At 43.3% G+C, this 22,312-nt stretch overlaps 2 protein-coding genes across 2 annotated transcripts in view; one reads left to right on the top strand and one right to left on the bottom strand.

The window, feature by feature from the left end:
- grik5 (glutamate receptor, ionotropic, kainate 5) overlaps positions 1-22,312 on the bottom strand; it is a 91,027-nt gene that overhangs the window by 66,086 nt on the left and 2,629 nt on the right. Inside the window, exons 2-4 of the mRNA XM_044358417.1 lie at positions 17,796-17,933; positions 17,361-17,515; positions 12,048-14,130 (exon numbers count right to left, since the gene is read on the bottom strand). The gene's annotated coding sequence lies outside the window, so the exon portion shown is untranslated. The remainder of the gene's footprint in view (positions 1-12,047; positions 14,131-17,360; positions 17,516-17,795; positions 17,934-22,312) is intronic.
- On the top strand, positions 2,813-3,909 carry LOC122986910 (E3 ubiquitin-protein ligase RNF12-B-like). The gene is made up of 2 exons (XM_044358416.1): positions 2,813-2,858; positions 3,046-3,909. The coding sequence occupies exon 2, from the start codon at positions 3,346-3,348 to the stop codon at positions 3,796-3,798; it is 453 nt and encodes a 150-aa protein (XP_044214351.1). The 5' UTR covers positions 2,813-2,858; positions 3,046-3,345; the 3' UTR covers positions 3,799-3,909.

The following is a 22,312-nucleotide window of genomic DNA, read 5'->3' as shown; positions in this document are numbered from 1 at the left end:
CAGAGCTTCCCCCTTCCTCCATCAGGTTGACGGAGAAAACCAGCTGCCCTAAGCCTGGCAGATTAGCTAGCCACCAGAGGACTTTACACCTTTCTGCTGAGCTATCGCTTCCTATCTCCTCTTCCCCCACACCTACTCCCCTCTCCCTTTCACATCCCCTCACTAGAGAAGCCTTGGAGGATGCGGTTGTACACACACACTTCACTTTATTAGCATATTTCTGAATTTGGGTTTTCTTTTAAAATGGATTATTGTACAACAGTGTTTTAATATCAAAGCCACTGTGGGAGAGTAAATCAGGTCACAATTGTAATGGTGTGGTCTCCCTTGAAAGGAGCCTTATGTTTTCTCTGCTTCACAGCAACACTGAGTGAGATGGATACATAGAGGCTGTAAAGATGATGGCCCACAGGTAAGCATTTAGATGAATTGCACAAACACACACACACAGACAATCAAACGCATTACAATCATCCAAACGGTACATTGATCTCCGCGGCAGCATGGCCCGACAGGCCTAATTGCCAAATGAAAACAAAGGCTGCATGTATAGTGCTGACACACACCATCAGTCACACATAGCCTGCGGTCAAAATGATTACCTGCTGTATGTAAATCCATTGAGCAATAAGGCAGGTTATGCCCTTATGAGACACTGTTGTTATTATCATAGACAGGATATCACCAGCAAGTGCCACTGGCCAACTGCTAGTGACTGATTATGTCCCATTGAGACTAGCGGGGGAAATTGGAAAATGGTGATATTGGGAGGTGAAGTTACGTGATCTTCAGGCAGCACAAATGATGGCTGTGTGTTTTGCCCTCATTTGTTGGAGTGGGCAAAGGTCTGAAATTGTCACCATCCATGAATTTTCACTGGGGAAACAACATATAATTGCTAAACTGCTATTTGGTATGTATTTGTGTTTTCATCGAGATACAATCCGACTACAAGACCAAAATTTTTTTTTAGATGTATTATTCAGATTACTCTGTACAGTACTGCTAAAGCTGCTATAATCACTATTTTTATATTAATCACTTGTAGTTCTGAATTCAGAATTACACAAAACAGAATTATCACACGACTCATGACTGTAGTTCCCCTCAGCTCTACAGAGCATTTTAGCATCTGTCAGCTCATTTATTTAATTTTACAGCCCACAACTTTACTGTTCACTCTCTTAGTCACCGTTTTCAGATGCAGCAGACAGCTTTTTTCAGCAAAAAAAGCTCTAAAAACCTCCCGCGCACACTACCAGCCTGGCAACAAATGGCACACAAAGTTAGCAACCAGCTGGTGAACATAGTGGAGCATTTAGCCGCTAAAGAGCAAAAGTTTTCCATCAGGAGTTGGTGAAGACCAAACCAGAGCTATAAGGAGAGTGAATATTGGACTTACTGTACAATCTCTGTCAATCTAATGTTGCTTCATATCTGCATTGTTTGTAAGTGTTTGCCATATCAACTTAATGAGGTAATATTAATATGGAAGTGTTTACAGCTTGTTCTCATTGGCCCCAATTGGCCAAAAAATCTGTCACCTCAGGTTCAAATAACATAAAACAAAATAAAATAAAAGTCATATATAGCACCTAAATCTACTCCTAATCCCCAATTTGCTCACTAGTACCCAATGCTTAACAGCTTGAATTTCAGGTAAGACAAACAATATGTTGTTAGTTGTAAGTTATCCTGCTGACTTTCTTAAATTATTTTCTACTACCGACCTGCAAACAACAGAGCTGAGGCTGACTGCAGGTGCTAATAGGCTGGTATCGGCTGTGTGGATCAGTGGAGTGTGTGCTCCCTCAGCCTGTTTTCCTTTGGATCAAAGGCTGTCTCATGAGCAGTCTGAAATCCTCCGTGCCTCTCAGCGTGACCACAGCTCCACTTGTGTGAAATACATCGATTCTGGCATCTACCACACACCAGCGCTAACCATGACATCGGCAGAATGCACCGATGAAAACGGCCCCCCACAGGGTTTCATCATGTATGCAATTCAAAGGAATTATAAACACACACAGGCAGCACAATAGGGCTCTCGTCTTGACAGATCACTCATCTTGACACAGACAGAAAAGCGCCTACGCAACATTTATAATGTACATACAAGCATGGTATGCATAAACATGGCACGCACACACAGTCGGACATACAAACTGCTTATGCTCACACATGCAAAAACACAAACACCTCGTCAGTCTTCTTGTGCCCAAATGCAGTTCATCATACTGTCACAATCTGCTCCTCAGTCCCTCTCTGCAGCCACACTCTCTCATCCCCAGCCCTCTGCATTGCTCTCTGTCTCTCTCTCTAGCCCCTGCTCACTTTTCCCAGGCCATGTACTTTCCTCCAGCTGCCCAGACCTGCCATCCTCAAGCTGTCCACCAGATGCCCTCAGACTTTCCCTCCTTTCCCCATCTACACACCTGTTCCCACTTCTCATCAGTCCTGGCCTACTCCGCCCACTCCTCTCCTGCAACTCATTCCCTCATCAGCCACTCACTACTTATGCGGTCCACTTCCATTGTTCTCTGCTAGATTGTTAAGTTGCCACGAATCTCACGTCTTGCTCTCTAGCCTCTGTATCTGTGTTCTGTTCATCTGTTGTACCCGAGACCTGTTACCTGCCTGTTTCGTATCTTGCCTGTTTAATGGACTTTTGATTCTTGCCTGCTCCTCTTCAGATTTGTTTGCCTGTTTGGACTGCTGTCTCTGGTTTTGACCCTTGCCTGCCTCACCATCCTGTATGCTTTTGTACCTCCACTTTGTATATTAAATCATCGAACTACATCTAGCTCTGCCTCAGATGTTATTGGCCAAACATGGACCCAGTGGACGAACTTGGTGAGGTGAGTCACACTACTCAGTGCCTCATGAACTATTACAGCAATACCTGCAGTATAGAGCACAAGCTCTGAAAATGGCACTCTAGGAGGTTTCTTCCAGGCCTTGCCTAGCAGCAGTTGCCTAGCTGGAACTGCAGGGGGACTTGACTACTGCTCTAACCTCCTTGTCTGCTTGCATTTGGCCTCCTAGGTTTCAGTCTGCTTCCCAGCCAGCTAACCTGCAGCATGCTAGCAACCAGCATAATAGCCACCAGCATGATAGGGACTAGCATAATGGCCTTAAGCCTGCATCTTGGCCTGCACTCCAGCTGCATCTCGGCCTGCACGCTGGCCTGCCAGCCTTCAGCCTGCATCCCAGACTGCTCACAACCAGCCTGCATGCCAGTCAATTAGGCTCTAGTTTGTGAGCCTGCAGCCTGCCCATCCTGAGCCAGCTAGCCAGCTACCTGCCTGAACTGATCCTGCATTCCCTGAACCCCACGAGCCTCATATGGAAAAACCAAGGAGCCACCCTGTCATCCAGTGGTCATACTTTGGGACTCGCCTTGCTGTTTTTACAGGGTACTGTGGAGTCTCTAAAAGGAGGTGTGGTCCCCATGGTATGCGACACCACTGGCTCTCTCAGCAGTACAGTGCCACAGAGTCTCCGCTGCCCAGCACCCTTGCCGACATCCAGCTTGTTCTCGAGCCATCGGCTACCCCTGCTAATGTCCAGCCTGTTCCCGCGCCGTCAGCCACACCTGCCGACTTCCTGTCTGAACCCACGTTGGCCACCCCTGCCAATGCCCTGCCTGAACCCCAGTCAGCCTCCTATCCCGACACTCAGCCAGAAGTCCAGTCAGTAGCCCCTGCCAACTCACAACCAGACCTGCAGTCAGCCGTCTCCGCCAACCCACAGCCAGACCTCCTAGAACATCAGTTGGCCGTCCTTACCAACACCTAACCAGACCTCCAGCTGCCCGCCTCTTGCTCTGCACAGCGATCTGTCTGTCCTACACACCCTGTCTCAGATTCAGTGTGGAATTATACATTTAATAAAATGGAAGCATATCTATTTCATGAAAAAACTCTTAAGTGAATTGGCCACAGCCTTTCTCTCTCTGTAGTTTGCCAGCCCTCCCCCACCATTCAGCGAGTGCTGGAGACAGGAGACTGTCATGTCTTCACACTGACAGCTGCTCTGATGACTTCCTCCTGTCCTGTGCATGAGCACGAATGCCCCCTGCTGCTGATTGGCTGGAGTAGTGTTGTGTGGTTTGCTCAGAGCCACTGTATTTACATGCCCGTTTACAGAGCCAGTGCTATGTATGAACGCCATATTTTTTTCAGCACACACACAGAACGGACGGCTAGCAGACCATGAGGAGATATTCACTGAATTTGACAAAAAGTGTATCAGATTAGAATTGCTGACTTTACCTTTAAGCATGGGCGTAGATTTGGGTATGGACAGTAGGGTAAGGACATGTCACTACCAATATGAAGGAGTTGCTAGACTGTCCCAACCAATATTTTTACCAATCTCAATCAATCTTAACCATAAGATCTCTGCAGAGTTGCCAGGTTTGTGTGTTTTCTGTAAAGAAGTGTGCCATGAGTGACTCAAGAGCAGAGTTATTATTGCATATGTGTCATTTAGACATGAACATTATTTATAAGCTAAATTAGTTATAGCTTGTCCAACTGATCTGTTTGTGACTGTCAGGCATCATTTCATTATGAAAGTCCTGTCAGCAGCAGCCTGAGCGGCACAGAGACACACAAACACGTGAGCTGGAGCCTCTCAGGTGAGCTCTGATGTCATAGTGAAAGATGTAGCCATAAGTTCAGGAGTTGAATGAAACATAATACAAATAGAAGTTTTTGAGATGATTTAAAGATAGGTTTGAGCATCACTGTGACTCAGTCATGAAACTCTTGAGTTGTGTCACCCAAATCCACAAACTGAAAGGACAGAATCTCAGGTGAGGTTTGAAAACCTTACAGCACCTAGTAACAGCACATTGCCTACATGTTTCTATACATTTAATTTATTGTAGACATATTTATTGTGACAGTCTATGACATGTTATTTTTAAATATTAATTTTGGTCTCAGATTTATAGTTAAGTATACTATCAATAAAATTAAATGTAAAAATCAGAGCGAAAATCATGATACAAGTCCAGTTTCAGGCAAGTCAACATATGCATATTCAGTAAACATTTTGCAGAGTCAGGCTCTTTCTGTGTGTATGTTTGTGTGCACATGTGCCTATGAAAGAGAAAAGAATGATAGACAGCAAGTACACATACACAATTATTTTAGCTGTCCGACAAAAAATGTCCCTACCTAAGTTAAAACCAAACCTACGCCCTTGAGCTTAAGTGAAGTAGAAAACTATCACCATCAGGAAGGTGTCAAACCATTTAAAGAATAACTTTGCTCTAGCAAATAATTTTTACTTATTGTCACGCACACCTTCATATGACCTTAATTATAGTCATCACTTCCTTCCCTGGGTGTCTGAATTTACATCATTCACACACTACAATTATTACATTTGAGTTCATCTGAAAGTTATATCACAAAAAGTCAATGATGCAGATAATATTTATACTATTCCATGACATTTCTGTGTGTGTGGTTGCAGCGGGGGGCAGTGGCGGGGGGTTGTCATCACGGCCAAGTTTTGACTCAGCTGAAAAAACGCTGCCATTATTTTCCAGACCAACCACATGTTCATGCAGATCAAAAGCCCATAAAACCACAAATTAGTTAATTAATCACATCTGTTGTATTTTTTTAATCCAGTTAAAATGATATAATATGAGTCTATTTAGAATAATATGTTTCATTCAGTCAATTAAATATTCTGTTTAAAATCAGGCAGAAGCCCATAATCAACTGCCGCATCACCATTTGGACCGAGGCAGCTGAGCTGGAACTGACTCGCATGTTAATACTTCTAATTGGTGGAGCTGATTACAGGCTCTTGACTCACAATCCCAAAATACCACTGTTGTGGAAACGAGACACAGGGCAAAACATGGAAACAGTGATGAAATTTGGCCTCAGACTACATTTTAGTATGAAGACGCAGATGCTGGCATCTTTTGTATTTGATGTACTATATATAAGTGGGCTGCAGTTTGGGCTACTTACAGACTAACTGAAGATATAAATGTCAAAAAAGTGACAACTTCTTGTTAAGTGAATTAACCTTTTATGGATTTCTTAATAAACGATGATCCATCTGCTGAAGTCTGAGACTGGGCCAGGTTGAAAACAACTTAAATAACGGTGTTTGATCTTAATTTATGGAAGAACACTTTTACGTAGGTCATTTCATTAACATTCTACAATGACATGAACATTTATGCTGGTGTTTTATCTTCTTTATTGTCGATACATTTAAAAAAATATTGTTGCAGTGAAATCTGTCAGTCGTGATATAAGATGGGAACCTCTGAACATCATACATACAGTATGAGATTAACCAGCTTTGGAGCACACCTGTCAACAGTGGCTTACTAGAAAGATCTTTAGTTTGGACATTTTTCATTGACATCTCTGGACTACTAAGATGGGATCTTTATTATGTACGATTAATTTATTTTTCATTTTACAATATGCAAAGATGGGCTGTTGATTTTTGGTACCAGCCCAATTAAAGAATATATTACCTCATTAAAAAAATTATAAATTTTATGTGAAAAAGAATTTAAGCAAAAGTCAAAGATCTCTGTGTGCACAGAGATTCCATTTTATGTTTTACTTTTTCATTACATGATGATTTAGGGGCTATGCCTTTTAGAAAAATGTTTAATTACTTCTTGTATTTGGATGATTATCCATGAATTGAGTTGTAGTAGTTGTTTTCATAAGAGCAGCTTTTTTGACAGATTGTAATGTTTTTAATTAAAGTTGTTTACATTGTAATATTTGTTATAAGAAGTCAATGTGGGCTCTAGGCTCTTATGTATATGTATGTGAATGACACAACAAACAACAACTACTATGTTGCTTTGTCCCACTTTCAAACACTACATAGGTGGTGCGCTTATCTGCACTACTATTTTATTTTTCCAAGTATGGAAAAGCAAATATGTTCAAATACTATCTGATGCAGGTCCACCATGCACTCCTACAGAGGCGAGTGGAGCTGAGCTGAGTCGTACATGTATTAATGGTTGGTTTCAGAGAGATGCGATACCTGTAGATGTCATGATGAGTGCCATTATTACACTGTCAGGCAAACTGCTGCTCAGCATGAACAGCAGGGAAACATTAAAATGTAAAAGAGACTCACTAGAGGAAGGCTGACAATGCTGTTACCTGAATGACTTTTGAACATTTTTTCACATAAAAGCAGTTATGTAGAATTATACCAGAGTGGATGAACAGTACAAGATTGCTTACAGGGTACTTCAACTCATACTGTAGCAAAAAATACATTGCTCTCACAGTCAAACTGTATAAATACAGTTTTTCCAAACATATTCACAGACAGACTCCCCAAACAGATACATATATAATTTGAATACACTATAATTACAAAGTGTTTATAATGTGATGACAGTAATGATAAAAATCTCTGAATTGAGATATGAGTCGCTTCTAAAATATGCCCTGGCTATCCTATCTCAAAATAAAATAACTGAAATTAAACCATTTTTTTCTTATTTTGCAGCATGACCCCCTCAGGCTTCCTCAGGGGTCTGCAGACAGGTTTGATCAGTGATTGCAGTATGACATCCCCTGCTGAGACACCATTTTCCAGCTACGGGCTTCGCCTACTTAGTAACTGATTAGATTAAAAGGCGCGCTCTTTCACTCTGAAATGTATTTTCTGATCTCCTGATACATGGACTGACACCATTTGACAGATAAATATTACCCATTATTACCCATGAGGCTGGCAGAGATATGTGAGTGTGGTATATTTGTAAACAGTGTAGTAAAATGCACCTTCAATTAGATTTTTTAAAAAGTAATACTTTCCAAAGTCGGCAAAACAAATGTGAATATATGCCGAATTTAGCAAGTCAAGCTATTGACTCTCTGTCTGCCCTAATTAGAAAGAGTTTTCCATTCTGTTTTAATTATTTTATCTTTGATTTAATGTTAATTCTGTCTGCAAACTAACTTCCCCTGTGGTACGATAAAGGGCATTACAACAAGTGAATGAGGCAAGCTGGACCAATTGCAGCTGAAGCTTAAAATATGATGAGCACGGTGACATAAGCAAACCCTCTGGTGAGCATCAAGAAATTGACATAGACTTAATGAGCAGTCATGCCACCATGAAAACAACACGCAACACTACCCAGAATGCCTTTCGCCAGCCTTGCTGAATTCTCTTGGGGACGGGTCCTGAAATGACCTCAAAAGCAAGCTTATCAGCCTTTGTCACTTACACACTCACACTAGGCAGTGGCAGTCTAGCAGTGAAACATTATAGCTGTGACTTTCTGAGGCTCCGTGAGACGGCTGATTAGGACAGGCCGGGTCAGGACTGATCACCTGAGCCTCAGACCGTATTACAATTACATTGATAGAATACTGACCTTTTCTACTAATGCTAATGCCAAGGAGTGTCACTGCCGCCTTTAGTGTTGTCCTGGGTGTAGCTACTGAGGCACTACAACTAGAAATACACAAAGCAGTTACAGTAACAGGACACATATGTATACTAACGATCACACTTCCACCAGGTTCACACACATTATACACATTGCTTTTATCTTCTTGCAATCCAATCTTAATGACTCCATTAACTGAGAGGCCATTAGCGGCATTCACTTTATGGCCAGCCAAACAGCCCAGCCGGGAGCACATTATGGAAAGGGCATGTGTGTCCTAATGTCCGTTTCTTGTCACCCTCCACACACACACACACACACACACTCAATCTTTCCCCCAAGGCCAGCTAGCCTGAAGCAAGCAGGAGTGGACAAACGACTAAGCAAACAGGGCCATTTTTTGTGCTCCATTAGGCAATGAGGAGCAAAGGTTTAGTGCAGGCTGCAGTGCCTCGCGCTGGTGGTCAAGCGGTGGAGGATTGAAGGCAGAGGAAACTGAAGTGCTGCTCAGTGTTAGAAGAGATCTCATATCCAAAATTAGCCTGGCTCACTTTTGAGCAGGGGCTGTCAGAGGCACTTCAGGGGTGTACTGCCACACAAGAGGCATCATGGGGTATGATAGCAGAAGCAGAGTTGATAAGAAAATGATAGATTCACTGTTGTTAACAGTCTAACAATTATCTATGACATTTTTTAGAAGAATTGAGCATTTCCTGCTAGCTATTATAGCACAGTTAAAGAAAGGTGCTGACCACCTTTGAAGAAAGAACAGCTGTTACTTCCAAAGAACTGTAAAATGATTAATGGTGCAAACAATGTAAAAATGTGCTTTTGTCTAAACGGTAACATAAGTGGAGAATTATCAAGGATTGATGTAAGCACAATCAAAACTGGAACAAGCGAATAAAATCTGAACCAGCAATTAGAAAATCTTACCCTGAGGGATGACGGGATCACTGATCTGAAAGGACCTGACTGGCACAAACAGGGGCAATAGGAAGCTCTGAAACTCAAAGTGAAAGATTATCCTATGAACCATGTGCTTTTCTGCTGCAATTTATACCAAGTCAAGTGAAATGATTGGAGTATACTGTCCCAACACTGTATACTGCTGTTGTAAAAAGCACTTAAAAGGGAGAGACTGAATGACACAAACACGTAACTGATAATTTGGCACCTCATCTCCATATGGCCTTTCTGTTTCAGCATGTCTGGACTCGCTGAGCAGAGTGTATGTTTTTCAGCATGGATCCTTTTTGACTGGAGCTGTACTGGTTCTACGGTGTGAGTCATACAGTTATTTTGTGACTAAGGGGGGGCTCGGCTAGGAAGGGCCTGGGTTCAAAGTTTATATGATGTCACTGAAGTAAATACACCACATGACATTGCATGAAACCTCCAATAGATGACAAATGTGCTGCACAGGAACAGAAACAAACTGAAATGAATGGTTGCTAAATCTCAGTGGTTTAAGGCTGTTTTAAACTGGATGTTTGGGCTGTGTGTCATAATTCATTTGTTTCGTTTTGTGTCCTCCACTCTGGGTTGTTGTTTGTTACTTTTCTACTATACCATCACATGCTAAATGCGTATTTTCTGTTTCCTGCTCCAAGCTAATCTTTAGCTCTGCAGGCAAATGGTTTCTCCTGCTGAGAGGAAAGAGAAGATACTTCATATCTCATAGGAGGGGGGTTTGAGCCCAGCCCAACCCTGATATTAGCTCACTACTCTGGGAGCAGTAGGTTTCAGATGGTTGTGCTTTACTTCTGCTGAGCAGGACTGGACAGCAGTTTTCTGCTGCCTGCTTGTTTTTCCCCACTCCCGAGGGGTGGAAGACCATTTATCAGCTACCAGAAGAACACGTATCGATGTGCAACATAGCCTGGGAATTCAGCTTTTATTACTCTTTAAACTGCAAGGTCAACTTGGCAGGAATCCGTGTCAAAGCTGTCAAGCACGGAAACATGAAACAAATAGCCCACCCAGTGGATGCAGTGTAAAACATCGGAGATAAGGGGCAGGCGTCTCACCATTAGAGCCTTGCTTTATGTTTACACATGTGCAGTCGCAATAGATTGGGACGTGTCTTGTTTAGTTGACTTTTTTAGTCCCTTTGGGGCTGACAGTGACACATTAACAACTGGAGAAAGGATAAGACGAGTCAAAATTGATGTCACATATGTCACGACATTCATCCATTTGAGGAAAAAAAAAACTTTAGTTTATTTTTTCTCATATGAAAAGTCACACCAACTCTTCCCACTTTTACTCATCTCCAAACAGAGAAGCCATGTTGTGAGGCGAAAGCCCTTGTGACAGTGTTGTGTAGTCAGTACAGTCATGCCTTTGATGCCATCATATGCCACTCCTCCTCTCTTCTCTGGGTTTTCTAACAGTGACAAAGGGGATCGGCAGCAGTGTGTTATCAGTGTGCAGCTGCAGTAATCGTATTATTTAGTAATCTTAATTCTGAGAGGCTGACCAACAGTGTGAACAAAGCGGGGCCTTGCTAAGCCCATCAGAGTGCTCCCATGGAGCAGAGGTCTTTTCCTGCTCTGCGGCCCCTCTAGACCCACACGCTCCCTTTTCCCTCTCTGTTTCTCACCCTCCCTCCTCTATGTGTCCTCCTCTCTGTTGCTTTCTGTCTCACTCTTTCTATGTCTCCTCTCTCATTCCCCTCCGCTCTTGTTCTTCCATCTCTAGAATGTTTTCTATTCTCTCTCTCTCTTTCTCTTGTGCTTTTTTCCTTCCTTTTTTTTTCCACCCTCCCAATCTTTCTGTCTCTGTAACGCTCTGAGCTGGGAGTTTGTGTAATGGCGTTATTCACAGTTCATTGGTCTGTTTGAAGGGACTATCTTGATTGAGCGTCTCCTGGTGCAGGGCCTGGTGACTGTGGGAGTGTATAAAGATGTGGATGTGTCTGCAGAGATAGATGGGCTTAGTAATATGCAGGACATTGCAGAGGCTGGGTCTCAGTACAGGGTTTCATCCAAAGCAACACATAGGGAGATAAAAGGAGGCTGAAATGATATGCAGCCGGGGTGTAATGCTCAGGGCATTAGACGTGAAATGGAGGCAACAAAGAACTAGTCAGGGAATCAGAGTCATTCTCATTAGCTGGTTCACCCTCTTCAGTTTTAGCCCCCCATCCCCTTTCCATCTCACCCTAATGAATGCAAGTACACTGACACAGAACCAAAAAACTGCTCTGAGAAGCAAAAATACTCACCACTAATTAGTTCAAATTAACCTCAGGACCAATATGTGGGCCTGCACAAACACACACACCCACACAAACCCACACCCAGAGAAAAGCCCCTCCTTCGCCTCTTTCTGACACCACTCTGATGCTGTTGTAAGCTTGGCTGTAAGATCAAAATCTCCTGCTTTGGCAGACACACACTCACACACACTCTCACACACACACACATGCTCAAATTGCCTGAAGCAGAGGAAGCACAGGAAAGCAAATCCGCTGTGAAGACACCATAAAACCAACACTGCAGAAAGACAGACCACGTCTGTGTTTCTGCATACATGAGCTGAATACACGCTAATGACATGCAGTGTACATGTGAACAGAAACACACACACAAACACATAGAAAAAGAGAGAGAGTCCTACTTACAGAATGAATCAGACAGTATCAGAAGCGCTGTGCCATATTATCGCTGTTGTAGTGAGTCAACACAGGCATTGAGATCTGGGACCACAGGGTTTTAGCACTTCAGCCAAGGGGGGAGGCCTTAGGGGGAGTCAGAGGGGTTCACACTGTTTCATCGGGGGGAGGACATATGGATAGAATCTAGAGGATCCCAGTGTTTATATTCTGATGGAGAAAATAATCCCTTTAGAACAAGGTAAGGAAAAAATCTACAATTGATGAGAGAAGAGGTTCAATTCTGTGTACAAAGAGAATGAGGGATTGATCGGGAAGCTGTTTTTCTTCCCTCTATCTCTTACTTTAAGAAAAAAAGGCAAAAAATAACAATAGCCCGTCTTGACAAATAAAAAAAGGTAGGGGTGAAGATTAGTCAATCAAAATGGGGCTCCACCTTTTCTTTTATGCTGTCTTTTTCTGCTTTCCTCTGTCTGCCCACCTCTTGTTTTCCTCGGGATTGCGGAGGGCCTATGAGCAGAGGAACACCGGCATCAGAAAACCAATCACCTCACCAGATGACGAGAGAACATAAAGGAGTAAATGACAAGCAGATGAAGGGGAGGATTTCAGACACCTGCTCTCTCCCTCTGTTTCTCTGCCTGCCTCCCTCCTTCTCTTTCTCTCTCTCTCTCTCTCTCGCTCCAACCTGTATTTTCTTTCTAGTAAAAGCCCCCTCCCTCCCCACCTGTTTTTTTAGTGCATGAGCTTTGCCACAGTACTGACTGAGGTGGATGCAGACAAAGTGAGATTCTCTAGAAGCTACAAACACAGGGATACTCCTCTCCTTTCTTTCTGTCTATGCTTTCTTTCCTTCTCTCTGTCTTTTCCTCACACACTGCATAGAATGACAATGAATTGCATGCTGTCTACTGTGCCGGCGCTGACTGTCTGCCTGGCTCTCTGCCTGACACTTGGAATAGGCTGTGTACCTGTCTTCCAGTCTTCCTCTCTTTCTGTCTTCCTATCGGTCTGTCTTACCAGCCTCAGAGCTTGTCTGTCATTCAGTATAGCTGTCTGTTTACCAAGCCATCTCTCAATCTGTCTTCCTGCCAAACACTATGATACAGACCAGGCAGGTGCAGGGGGGACATAACCCTACTCTCCTGCTCAAGTGCCCCCCCTGGTGTAAATCTTGACCCCTCCCCTGCCCATTGCGCTAACTAGCCTCCAACACAGCACAGACGAATTAGAAAGAGAGACTTGAGGTCTTGAAGAGGATTTTGAACAATCTTAGTTAATTCTCTATTCTTTTCTTGCCTTCTCTACCTCCTTCTCTTACTCTCTGTATTCTTCCTTCTCTACCTGTTTCCCTCTATTTTCTGCTCCTTTTTTTCTCCCTCTCCTCTCCTCAGTGCCAGTCTCCTTGCTCGTTATCTATTCTGGACAGTCTGTCCCTCCTCTCTCTCCGTCACCAAGGGAGGATGAAGAAGAATGGTGCTGCTTCATAATGTATTTCTCCGCAATGTGTGAGAAGATGGTGGAAAAGAAAAAAGAAAAAATGTGGGATAAAGAGGGGGGGGGTTTTTCTTCAAAATTGTTCTTTATAAAAAATAAGCCCTCCTCCCCCCACAACAAATCAGAACAGAGAGCCTCTCGAGGGGGGATTTTCAATTACTCGCTTTTGCCCACAAGCCAATCTGGAAGAGCGGCCCTGCTCTGAGGTGTGCACAAAAGTGTCGTAATCTCGATAGGATATCCGGTCGATAAATCCGGATATGTCCGAAGGCTCCATACCATTGCTCAAGCATCACTGCAACCTATTTCATTTCTGATGAAGTCCGACAAGCTCAATCGTATGCTCAACAGGTTGATTGCTTTGTTGTACGTCAACTCCTCTGAGGCTTGTCCCCCTCTGCTTTTCTCTACTTCCTGTAGTTCTGGTATCACAGTCTGGCTTGTCCTCAACTCTGCAGTTGCAACCCTCGCTGGGATGGTTCAAGCTGATGGCTGGAGAAGGTGGAGGCAGTTAGGTGTGGAAAGCTAGTCGCTGGAGGGTGTATGTTGGCTTCCATGTTGCCCATTTGGTGTCCATCTCTGCAAGGCTTCAGATCTAGAGGAGAGGAAGAAGAGAGGCAAAGTAAAGTGGAGAGAGTGAGAGTGCATGAAAGGTTAGCATGTTGACATTTGTGTCACTCTGCCTTATCGCGTACGTCATTCTCCTCCTCATCACACTCCACCCTGTCTGTCGTCCTGCTGTCTATTCCGTCCTTGTCACTTTTCCTCCGACTTTGCTGCTTGTTTGCTCCTTCCTCCTCTCCACTCACTCTATGATTTGATCCTTTCACTCTCTTCCAACAAGCTCACCTTCAAACACTCTCCCCCGTCACATCTCTCTTCTATTCCTTCTATCCAATTTTATATCTACACCTCTACTACTTTCATCCAATCATTTCTCCTGTCTTTTTCTTCAATTCCAAGTTAGCTGTCCATCATGTCACACAGTATCCAAGACAAGATGCATTTGAGGGAGCACAATGAAGGACAGAGAGAGACCTCTGACTGGTGAATGTGCCTGAGGCAGGTGGAGGACTGCAGTCCGGGCACATAGCATTGGTCAGGTACAAGCAGTCATACTTGACTGGTATAGACTAGGCCTGTCACTTTTTATACAAAATTTAAACTATTATTTGATCTGTAATGATCTGCTGAAATTCAAAATTCTCTGTGTAGAAGAGCAACAGGGTGTGCCTTGTACTCCAGCGGGGGTCTTCCTAAAACACACTGTCCGTCTGAAATACTGCATGCCCCGCTGCCTTAGACTATTGTTACTCTCTTTGCTAATACAAAAAGGAGAAAACTAGTGAGTCGTGCAGAACTTGACACCAAACCATCTGAAAGTAATGGGAGGGAATATTTTGGATTTGGCACCATAGTCAAATCATGGATGAAGGTAAATGCAACAGTAACATGAGCTTGTCACTTAAGCAGCAGAGGCACCATGAATGAGTGTAACAAAGTTCATTCTAATATATTTTTAGATTTGGCTATTTGGTTTGGATTAAAATTCATTAGAACTTTCTTTCTTGAAAAAGTGACCTAGTATAGACAGGTTTGGATTCTAGGAGTGGTGGAGTGTGACACTATTCAGCTCACAGTTCAGTACAAAACACCTTACAAGGATCACGGTTTGACACACTTATTTCATATTTTAACAAAGTTGGAATCATAACAAACTTACAGTTGAAAATTCCCTCTTAGGTGTAAAACTGAGGTTTTTGTGCAAATGCAATAAAAAAGTAATCTCTTAATTAAGTCACTGAGTAGCTTTGTTCAAGACATTAAAGAAAAAAATAATAAACAGAAGAAGAAAAATGTATAGATGAGACCTTCCACTAAAAGAAATTTTGAACTTGACTGGAGTAACAATTTCATTTTGCCACAAATTCTAGGTTTCATGTCTTCACACAAACTAATTTTATATTTCTACAGTCAAACACTACGACTTTAAGTGTGTCACAGCTTTCAGGCAGCATTTGAGATAATTGACAGGGTAAAGTGTTGGCATTTGACTGTGTCCTTTGGCATTTAATTTATACAAACAAAATACAGCCATGACTAATCAGACTTTGTTCTTACTTTGATCATTATTTTGACTCCAATGCATATTGTCACATTTATGTATGACTTTCTATTGTGCCAAGACATATTCTTACATCCTTTCAGACCAACAATGTTCCAGGCTGACAGGTATGCATGTCGATGACAGATGGCAAAACTAATGTTGGCCTGAGCTTAGACAGACTTGGCTGCCTGCAGATTTTTTTTTATTTCCTAATAAATCATACAGCGTTTTGTCAAATAGATCACCTAAATCTAAAAATAGCAGCAGGATGTCAAATCTTAGCTACCCAACAGGTAGTGGCCTCTCTGTTACTATGCAACAGTTTGCACCTGTTGACTATAAGCTGTTTTTTCTAATAAAACAGCTCACATATAAATTAATGAATACTGTCTTAATTCAGAACAGTAAAGAGAGAGCACACACTTTTTTAAAAGTAGATGTCCAGAGTTCAGAGCCATGCAGTCACAAAATCATTTCTTTTAACAGAACACAACAAAATCATTAAATAGGTTTAGTGACTGCTTCCTTTTTACAGAGTCCAGTGAGGTGATGGTCCATTTAAAATGAAACATTAGAGGCCATTCAGTGTATCAGCTCCAATCAATACTGCTGTGAGGATAGATATGACCCTCCTGTGACACTCATATCCTCATAGGACCATTTAGGATGAGACCACATGTGTGTGTTGGCACAGTGGTTAGGTAGTGTCTGTATTTGTTTTTGCGTGTGTATGTGAGTGTGCGCACACAGCCTTTGTTGCCATTAGCATGCTATTGTGTCGCAGGTGCGAAAAGATGTAGGTGGGTGTGAATTGGTGTGCAGAAGGTATGTCAGCATGGAGTGCAAAAAGACAGAGGTGCGTGTAAAAAGAGTTACAGTCTGTGTGTGTGTGTGTGTGTGTGTGTGTGTGTCTGCACCTGCATATGTGTCACAGCTGACATGCCTGAAGCAATTAAACACATTGATCTACTTCATAACCTTATGTTCCACCAATCCCACACACTGAGGCTGAACACAGACCTCTGCCCTCTCTGCATTGTGTCACAGATGCATACACATGAAACACTATTGAAATGATTGACACAGACACTGAAATAGCAATCCTTCCACACACATACATACACACACACACACACACACACACATACACACACTGATCCACAGCATCTCCATTCATTGCCTATGTCAGGAGAGAGACTCAAACATCGGCGGCGTGTCTGAATTCAAAGTGAATGTGGAGAGGAGCTTGAAGAGACCGAGAGAGGGGATGGAGGCGAGCAGGGGGGAGGGGTGACACAGCCGAGGAGGGGAGGAGAGAGAGAGGCAAAGAGAGAGGGGGTGGTGGGGGGGGGACAAATTGAAGTGAGCCATTCAGATTTCATCAAAATCCATCAAACCGGACAGGCCTGTTTATGTCTCGACGGGGGGGGGGGGAGGAGATGAGGAGAGATGGATACTGGATGAAAAGAGGGCAGAAGGAGGGATGGAGGGAAACAGGTGGGGGAGAGGTAGAGAGGTGGGTTGGACAGGCTGAATGGGTGAGGTAAAAGGAGAGACATGAGGAAACCAAGGGAAAACCCATCAGGGGTGAAAATGCTCTGAACATAACTGCAGACTGAAGAAGAGGAGGCAGACAGAGAGATAATAAGAAACAAAAAAGAGGGGAGAAAGAGTACGGAGAAAGGGAAAAAAGAAGGAAGAGAAGGACGGACACTCACCCATTTCAGCGGGCTCTCCACAGGCAAGCACAATCCCTGCTCTGTGATCCCATCCTGGGGAAAGGCGCAGCGAGATCCTGGAGCTCCCTCCGCTGAATACCAATGGGGCTGCTATTATCAGCTAACACACACACTCACATACACACACACCGGCACTGTGGAGGAAAAGGCACAAACACACAGAGTCAAGTCTGGGGTAGTTGTTTAAATTTTTGTTTTTTTAAAAAGCTGTTCAGTGATGCAAACAGCATATCACAATAGAAGAGACATTGCAGCATAACTGCATTTGCATTCCCTTCTTTCCTCTCTTATTTTCTCCCTTTTCTCTTTCTTCATGAAAAAAGCATCAGAGGCAGTGCACAAGCCAGAGGCATTAATCCACACACACATAGACACACTCATACACTGGCATTTACAGCCTATACAAATACTTACTGAGCATATATTCAATCCCAGCAAGTCCCACAGTCGACTCTATTCTGGCTCACAGCTCCTCAGCTTCCAAGGGTGTTAGAGAGAAATGAGTTGTCCGCTTTTTTCCTTTCCCTCCCTGTGGGTACCTCACAGCAGTATCTGATGCAGAGATAAAAGGATATGAAGGCAGACTCTTCGTCCTCCCGTATTTTCGCCTCATATGCAGTGTATATCCAGTTTTTCTGTATCCATTTGTTGATTCAGGTCCAATCCATCCGCCTGCCTGTGGACTTCGCTGTGATTCGGCGACACGCGATGGCAAACTGCATTCACTTAGTCACCCTCCCCTCTGCCTCTCTCCTCTCTGTCTCTCCCCTTGCTCAATAGTATACCCATACCTCCTTGGCTTTCTCCAATCTAATCAGCTCTCTCTCTCTCTCTCTCTCTCTCTCTGCACCCTCCCACTCTCTCCCCTCCCTCCCTCCTCTTTCCCAACACCCACTTCTTCACTCTCTCTCTCTCTCTCTCTTTCTCTCTCCCTCCAAGGTATTTTTCTCAAAGATGAATATCAACTCACCCCCCCCCCCCCTTCCCCACCCTCTCTCTTCTCTCTGTCAGTTTCTGCGATAAGCATTTGAAATAAGAGGAAAGGCAAAAAACTGGCCACACAATCAGAAACAGACACACACTTACACGCACACCAACAGATAGATAGATAGAAAGAGAGAGAGAGAGAGAGTAATCATAGGGATGTGTTACATCCCTTGCCAGAGTAAACTACCCTGACAGAGTTTGACATGGCTACATGCTCAGGGTGACAAACACTATCACACCACCACGCAACTCGCCCCATACCCTATGACATACACACGCCAACATATACATGTGAACACACACAGCAGAATCATATGTAAACACACTATTGGGCTGACAAACAGCGGCACATATTGACATAATGTCACTGATATGCACAAACACAAGCGGGGGAAGAAGAGGTAAACACACACATGAGTATAAATCCTATCAGAGCATGAGGTGAGATCAAACATGTATGCAGGCGTACGCAATGCACACATGCTGCACACTCGCATTTCTGAAAATCATCTCTCCTCTCACCGGAGCACACTGACACTTCACGTGGGACTTCCTTGAATGGAGCTGACATCCTCCTCACTATTTATAATGTTCACTCATATAAGGCACAACTCCACAACAGCATGAGCCCACCGCAAGCAGACAGCAGTCTCCAGAGAGGCAACTCACACTATATGATGTCACAAGCCTAACTTGTATCACGCTACGCTGTCTCATCCCCCCTAACGAGGCTGGGACATTGGCCTTATGATGCCTTTGTTCCTCTCTGGTGCACTGGTTGGTCCGAGTAGCCTTTTCAGTATAGATCTTTTTCTCAACCATGCAGCCCCAATGCTCCCTTAGCATTTCATGTCCTCCAAGGCTATTAAACTCACCACAGTGTGTTGAACCATTGATTTTGTCACACTGTGCATGAGGTGGCCCTTTAATTGCTAGTGACAACACTGTGCTGGCTTACTGTGATATTTGTAAATTATGCTTAAACATATTTAAAAAGAGCGGTTAGGTTACAAGATAGCTATTAGTAATTAAATTGATAAAATGATAAAAACCTGCTATGTGTTTATTATTTGTGTATTACAAATGAATTCCACATTGCTCCCGTCCAACCACAGCATTTACTTACTCCGCTCATAATGTGAATACGTAGTGGCATAATTTAAAGTTAGGGCCTATTTGTGTCTCCCATATTGACTAATGCCCTCTGATCTGAGCCTTTGGATACTTCAACTCTGGTAGCTGTCCCCTAATCAAATAGGGAAGCAAATATAGTATGTGACAATGCTGAGCTGTCTCCTCTGCTCTGGTCTCAAACACCCCACCCCCCACCCCCAGCCCCACCCCTACCCAATGCTTCATCATGTTTTCACCTATTCACTTTGCATCTCATAAAATAATGCGCATCTCAAGATGTCTTTGTCCAGTGGGCGGACAGTGCTGGAGCACCTATTACTCACTCATGCTTGAGCCTATTAGACTGCAGCCATGTCACGCCAGAGGTTCCCTTAGGCCATGGCATTTTTTTCTGTGTGTGTGTGTGTGTGTATGTGTGTGTGTGTGTGCATGTCTGTGTGGACGTTTGGATATGACTGTATCTGCAGCCGTCCAACTTGCAAATTTAAAATTCTTTATTTAGGCTGTGCGGCTTTGTTCATGTGGTGTGTGTGTGTGTGTATGTGTGTGTGTGCGCAGGTTGGGAGGGTCGTGTACACAGCGTTACCCCTGGCTGTGACCCACAGCTGCAGTTTTCAGGAAGTCAGGAGGAGTCTCCGTGTGCTGTCTCTCCCATTCCATCACACACACTGACATACGCCCTGCAGTCCCAGAGTGTGTGTGTGTGTGTGTGTGTGTGTGTGTGTGTGTATATTGTCTAAGTGTGTATTGTCTATTTAATTTACCTCTGGTCTAATTTACCCCTCACTTGGTTTTCAGCACAACTTTGTGACACTGAATCTACTCAAAGAGTGATTGTCGCATATCACATGTCACGCTATAGATAACTTGGTTGTTTTATGTTCGTACTTTGACAAACTCACATGCAGACATGCAATAAGGCAATTAAACATAATATCAGTGATGGTTTAGGCCTAACTGTATCCGCTGTTGCTGTCTCTCTTTGTTTCAGTCTCCCTCCTCTCTAAATATGCATTCAACAGCTGTCTCTCTCTCTCATCTCCATCCCACACCTCTTTGCTCTTGACAAATTGATGTGGAGCACTTTTACATAACAACTACGTATCGCGCACACACACTCACACACACACACACACACACGCACACTCAAAATAACATCCACAGCACAAATGTAAACCTTAACTCAACTATTACACATACACTGCGCTGCAGGTGGTAAAAGCCTGGTGTTTGCAATTGTGAATGTGTATTTGTAAGCGTGTTTCCTTAATTCTCTCTTTGCAGAACGCAAATGTTGCTTCCATGTTAACTATTGCTTGGAAAGCATGCAAAAGAGGGGAGGGAGATGGAGGGAAAGACAGAGGGGGAGTGGGGGGGTTGGGGTGGGGGGGGCAGGAATTGACATTCTGCCTGAGCACTGTGCTCCGCTCGTGGAATAATGATTAGCTCCTCAGTATTCTAGTCACATATGCTTCACTATCAATGAGAGAGAAAGGAAGGAGGAAACATGAGGGAGGGGACAGAGAGGGAGGAGACAAGCAGAGGGAGGTGAGGGGAGCGACGGGAGGGGGTATGGAGGGGGGAAGGCAGGAGAAGAGGAGCACACAGGGAGAAACAAGGTGAACAAGAGAGCAAGGGATGAAAAAAGTGAGGGGTAATGGAGGACAAAACAGAGGAGTAGTATGACATGAGCAGTAGACGTAGGTGCTAGCATGCTGCAGTATGCTCACACACACACACACACACACACACACGCACACAGATGCTCGCTGCATGTGTTCAATACACACATTAAACAAAAGTAACAGTCACACAAATTTGCAAGCTAAAACTGAAGGCAGTGCAAAGCAATGCATGCACACAAACACTCTTAACTTCTGTTCCTTTGCGTCCACACACACACACACACACACACACACACACACATACACAGAGAGAAATACACCACTACACGCATGGAGACTACTTTGTCAAAGTCACAGCAGGTACAGCCACCTCAGCAAAGAGAGACAGAGGCTATGTCGCAGGGGGGAAGAGAGGGAAGGAACAGAACGAGGTGGGGGGGTCAAAAAAAAAGAGAGAAAGGAGAAAAAGAAAATAAGAGAAGGACAGAGGGTGGAGCATGTGCAAGCAATAAATATGTAATCACAAGGCATAGAGAATGATAAATGTGTACCATTACTTAAATAGGTCAATCATACATTAATAACTGCGATATGATAATAGAGTTGGGAAGTCAGCTGTAGCCGACTGAGTAAGTTTGCATAAGTGCACTCACTTAGTCAAATACAAAGAACTACATCATGTTTTTGCACGCCATCTAACTCAGACTTTATTTTTTAAGACGGATTATCAGAAGAGAAGCGAAATGTTTTTCGACGAAGATGGAAAATCTGCAGTATTGCATATAAATTACTGTAATGTCATTTGTAGAGCACAGCAAAAATCACTGTCTACTGTAAAAGGAGTAACATTAATTTTTTATGGTTTTAACAACAGATGAATCTAACAGTGATGCTTTGATTTTAGAAAGCCAAAAACAGTTCTGCTTATAACAATATTTAAGCTGTATAAAATGCTACTACAACTTCATAATGTTGCAGGTTTGATTATATAATATTAATCACCCTAAAATCTCCGAGGCTGCATGTGTGAAAGAGAAAGGAATATTATAGAAGAGCAGCTGAGGTAAATAGGGATGCATTATTTTGGCACACACCCCAAGCAGAGGTCACCAGTGTCATTCCAGATTTATGTAGTTATGTACAGTATATTGTGGTATATGGATAAATTCAAGTTATTAAAACATG

The sequence above is a fragment of the Thunnus albacares genome, chromosome 8, assembly GCF_914725855.1.
Source record: "Thunnus albacares chromosome 8, fThuAlb1.1, whole genome shotgun sequence".
In the NCBI taxonomy this organism is placed as follows: domain Eukaryota; kingdom Metazoa; phylum Chordata; class Actinopteri; order Scombriformes; family Scombridae; genus Thunnus; species Thunnus albacares.
This window is presented reverse-complemented; position numbering and strand designations above follow the sequence as displayed.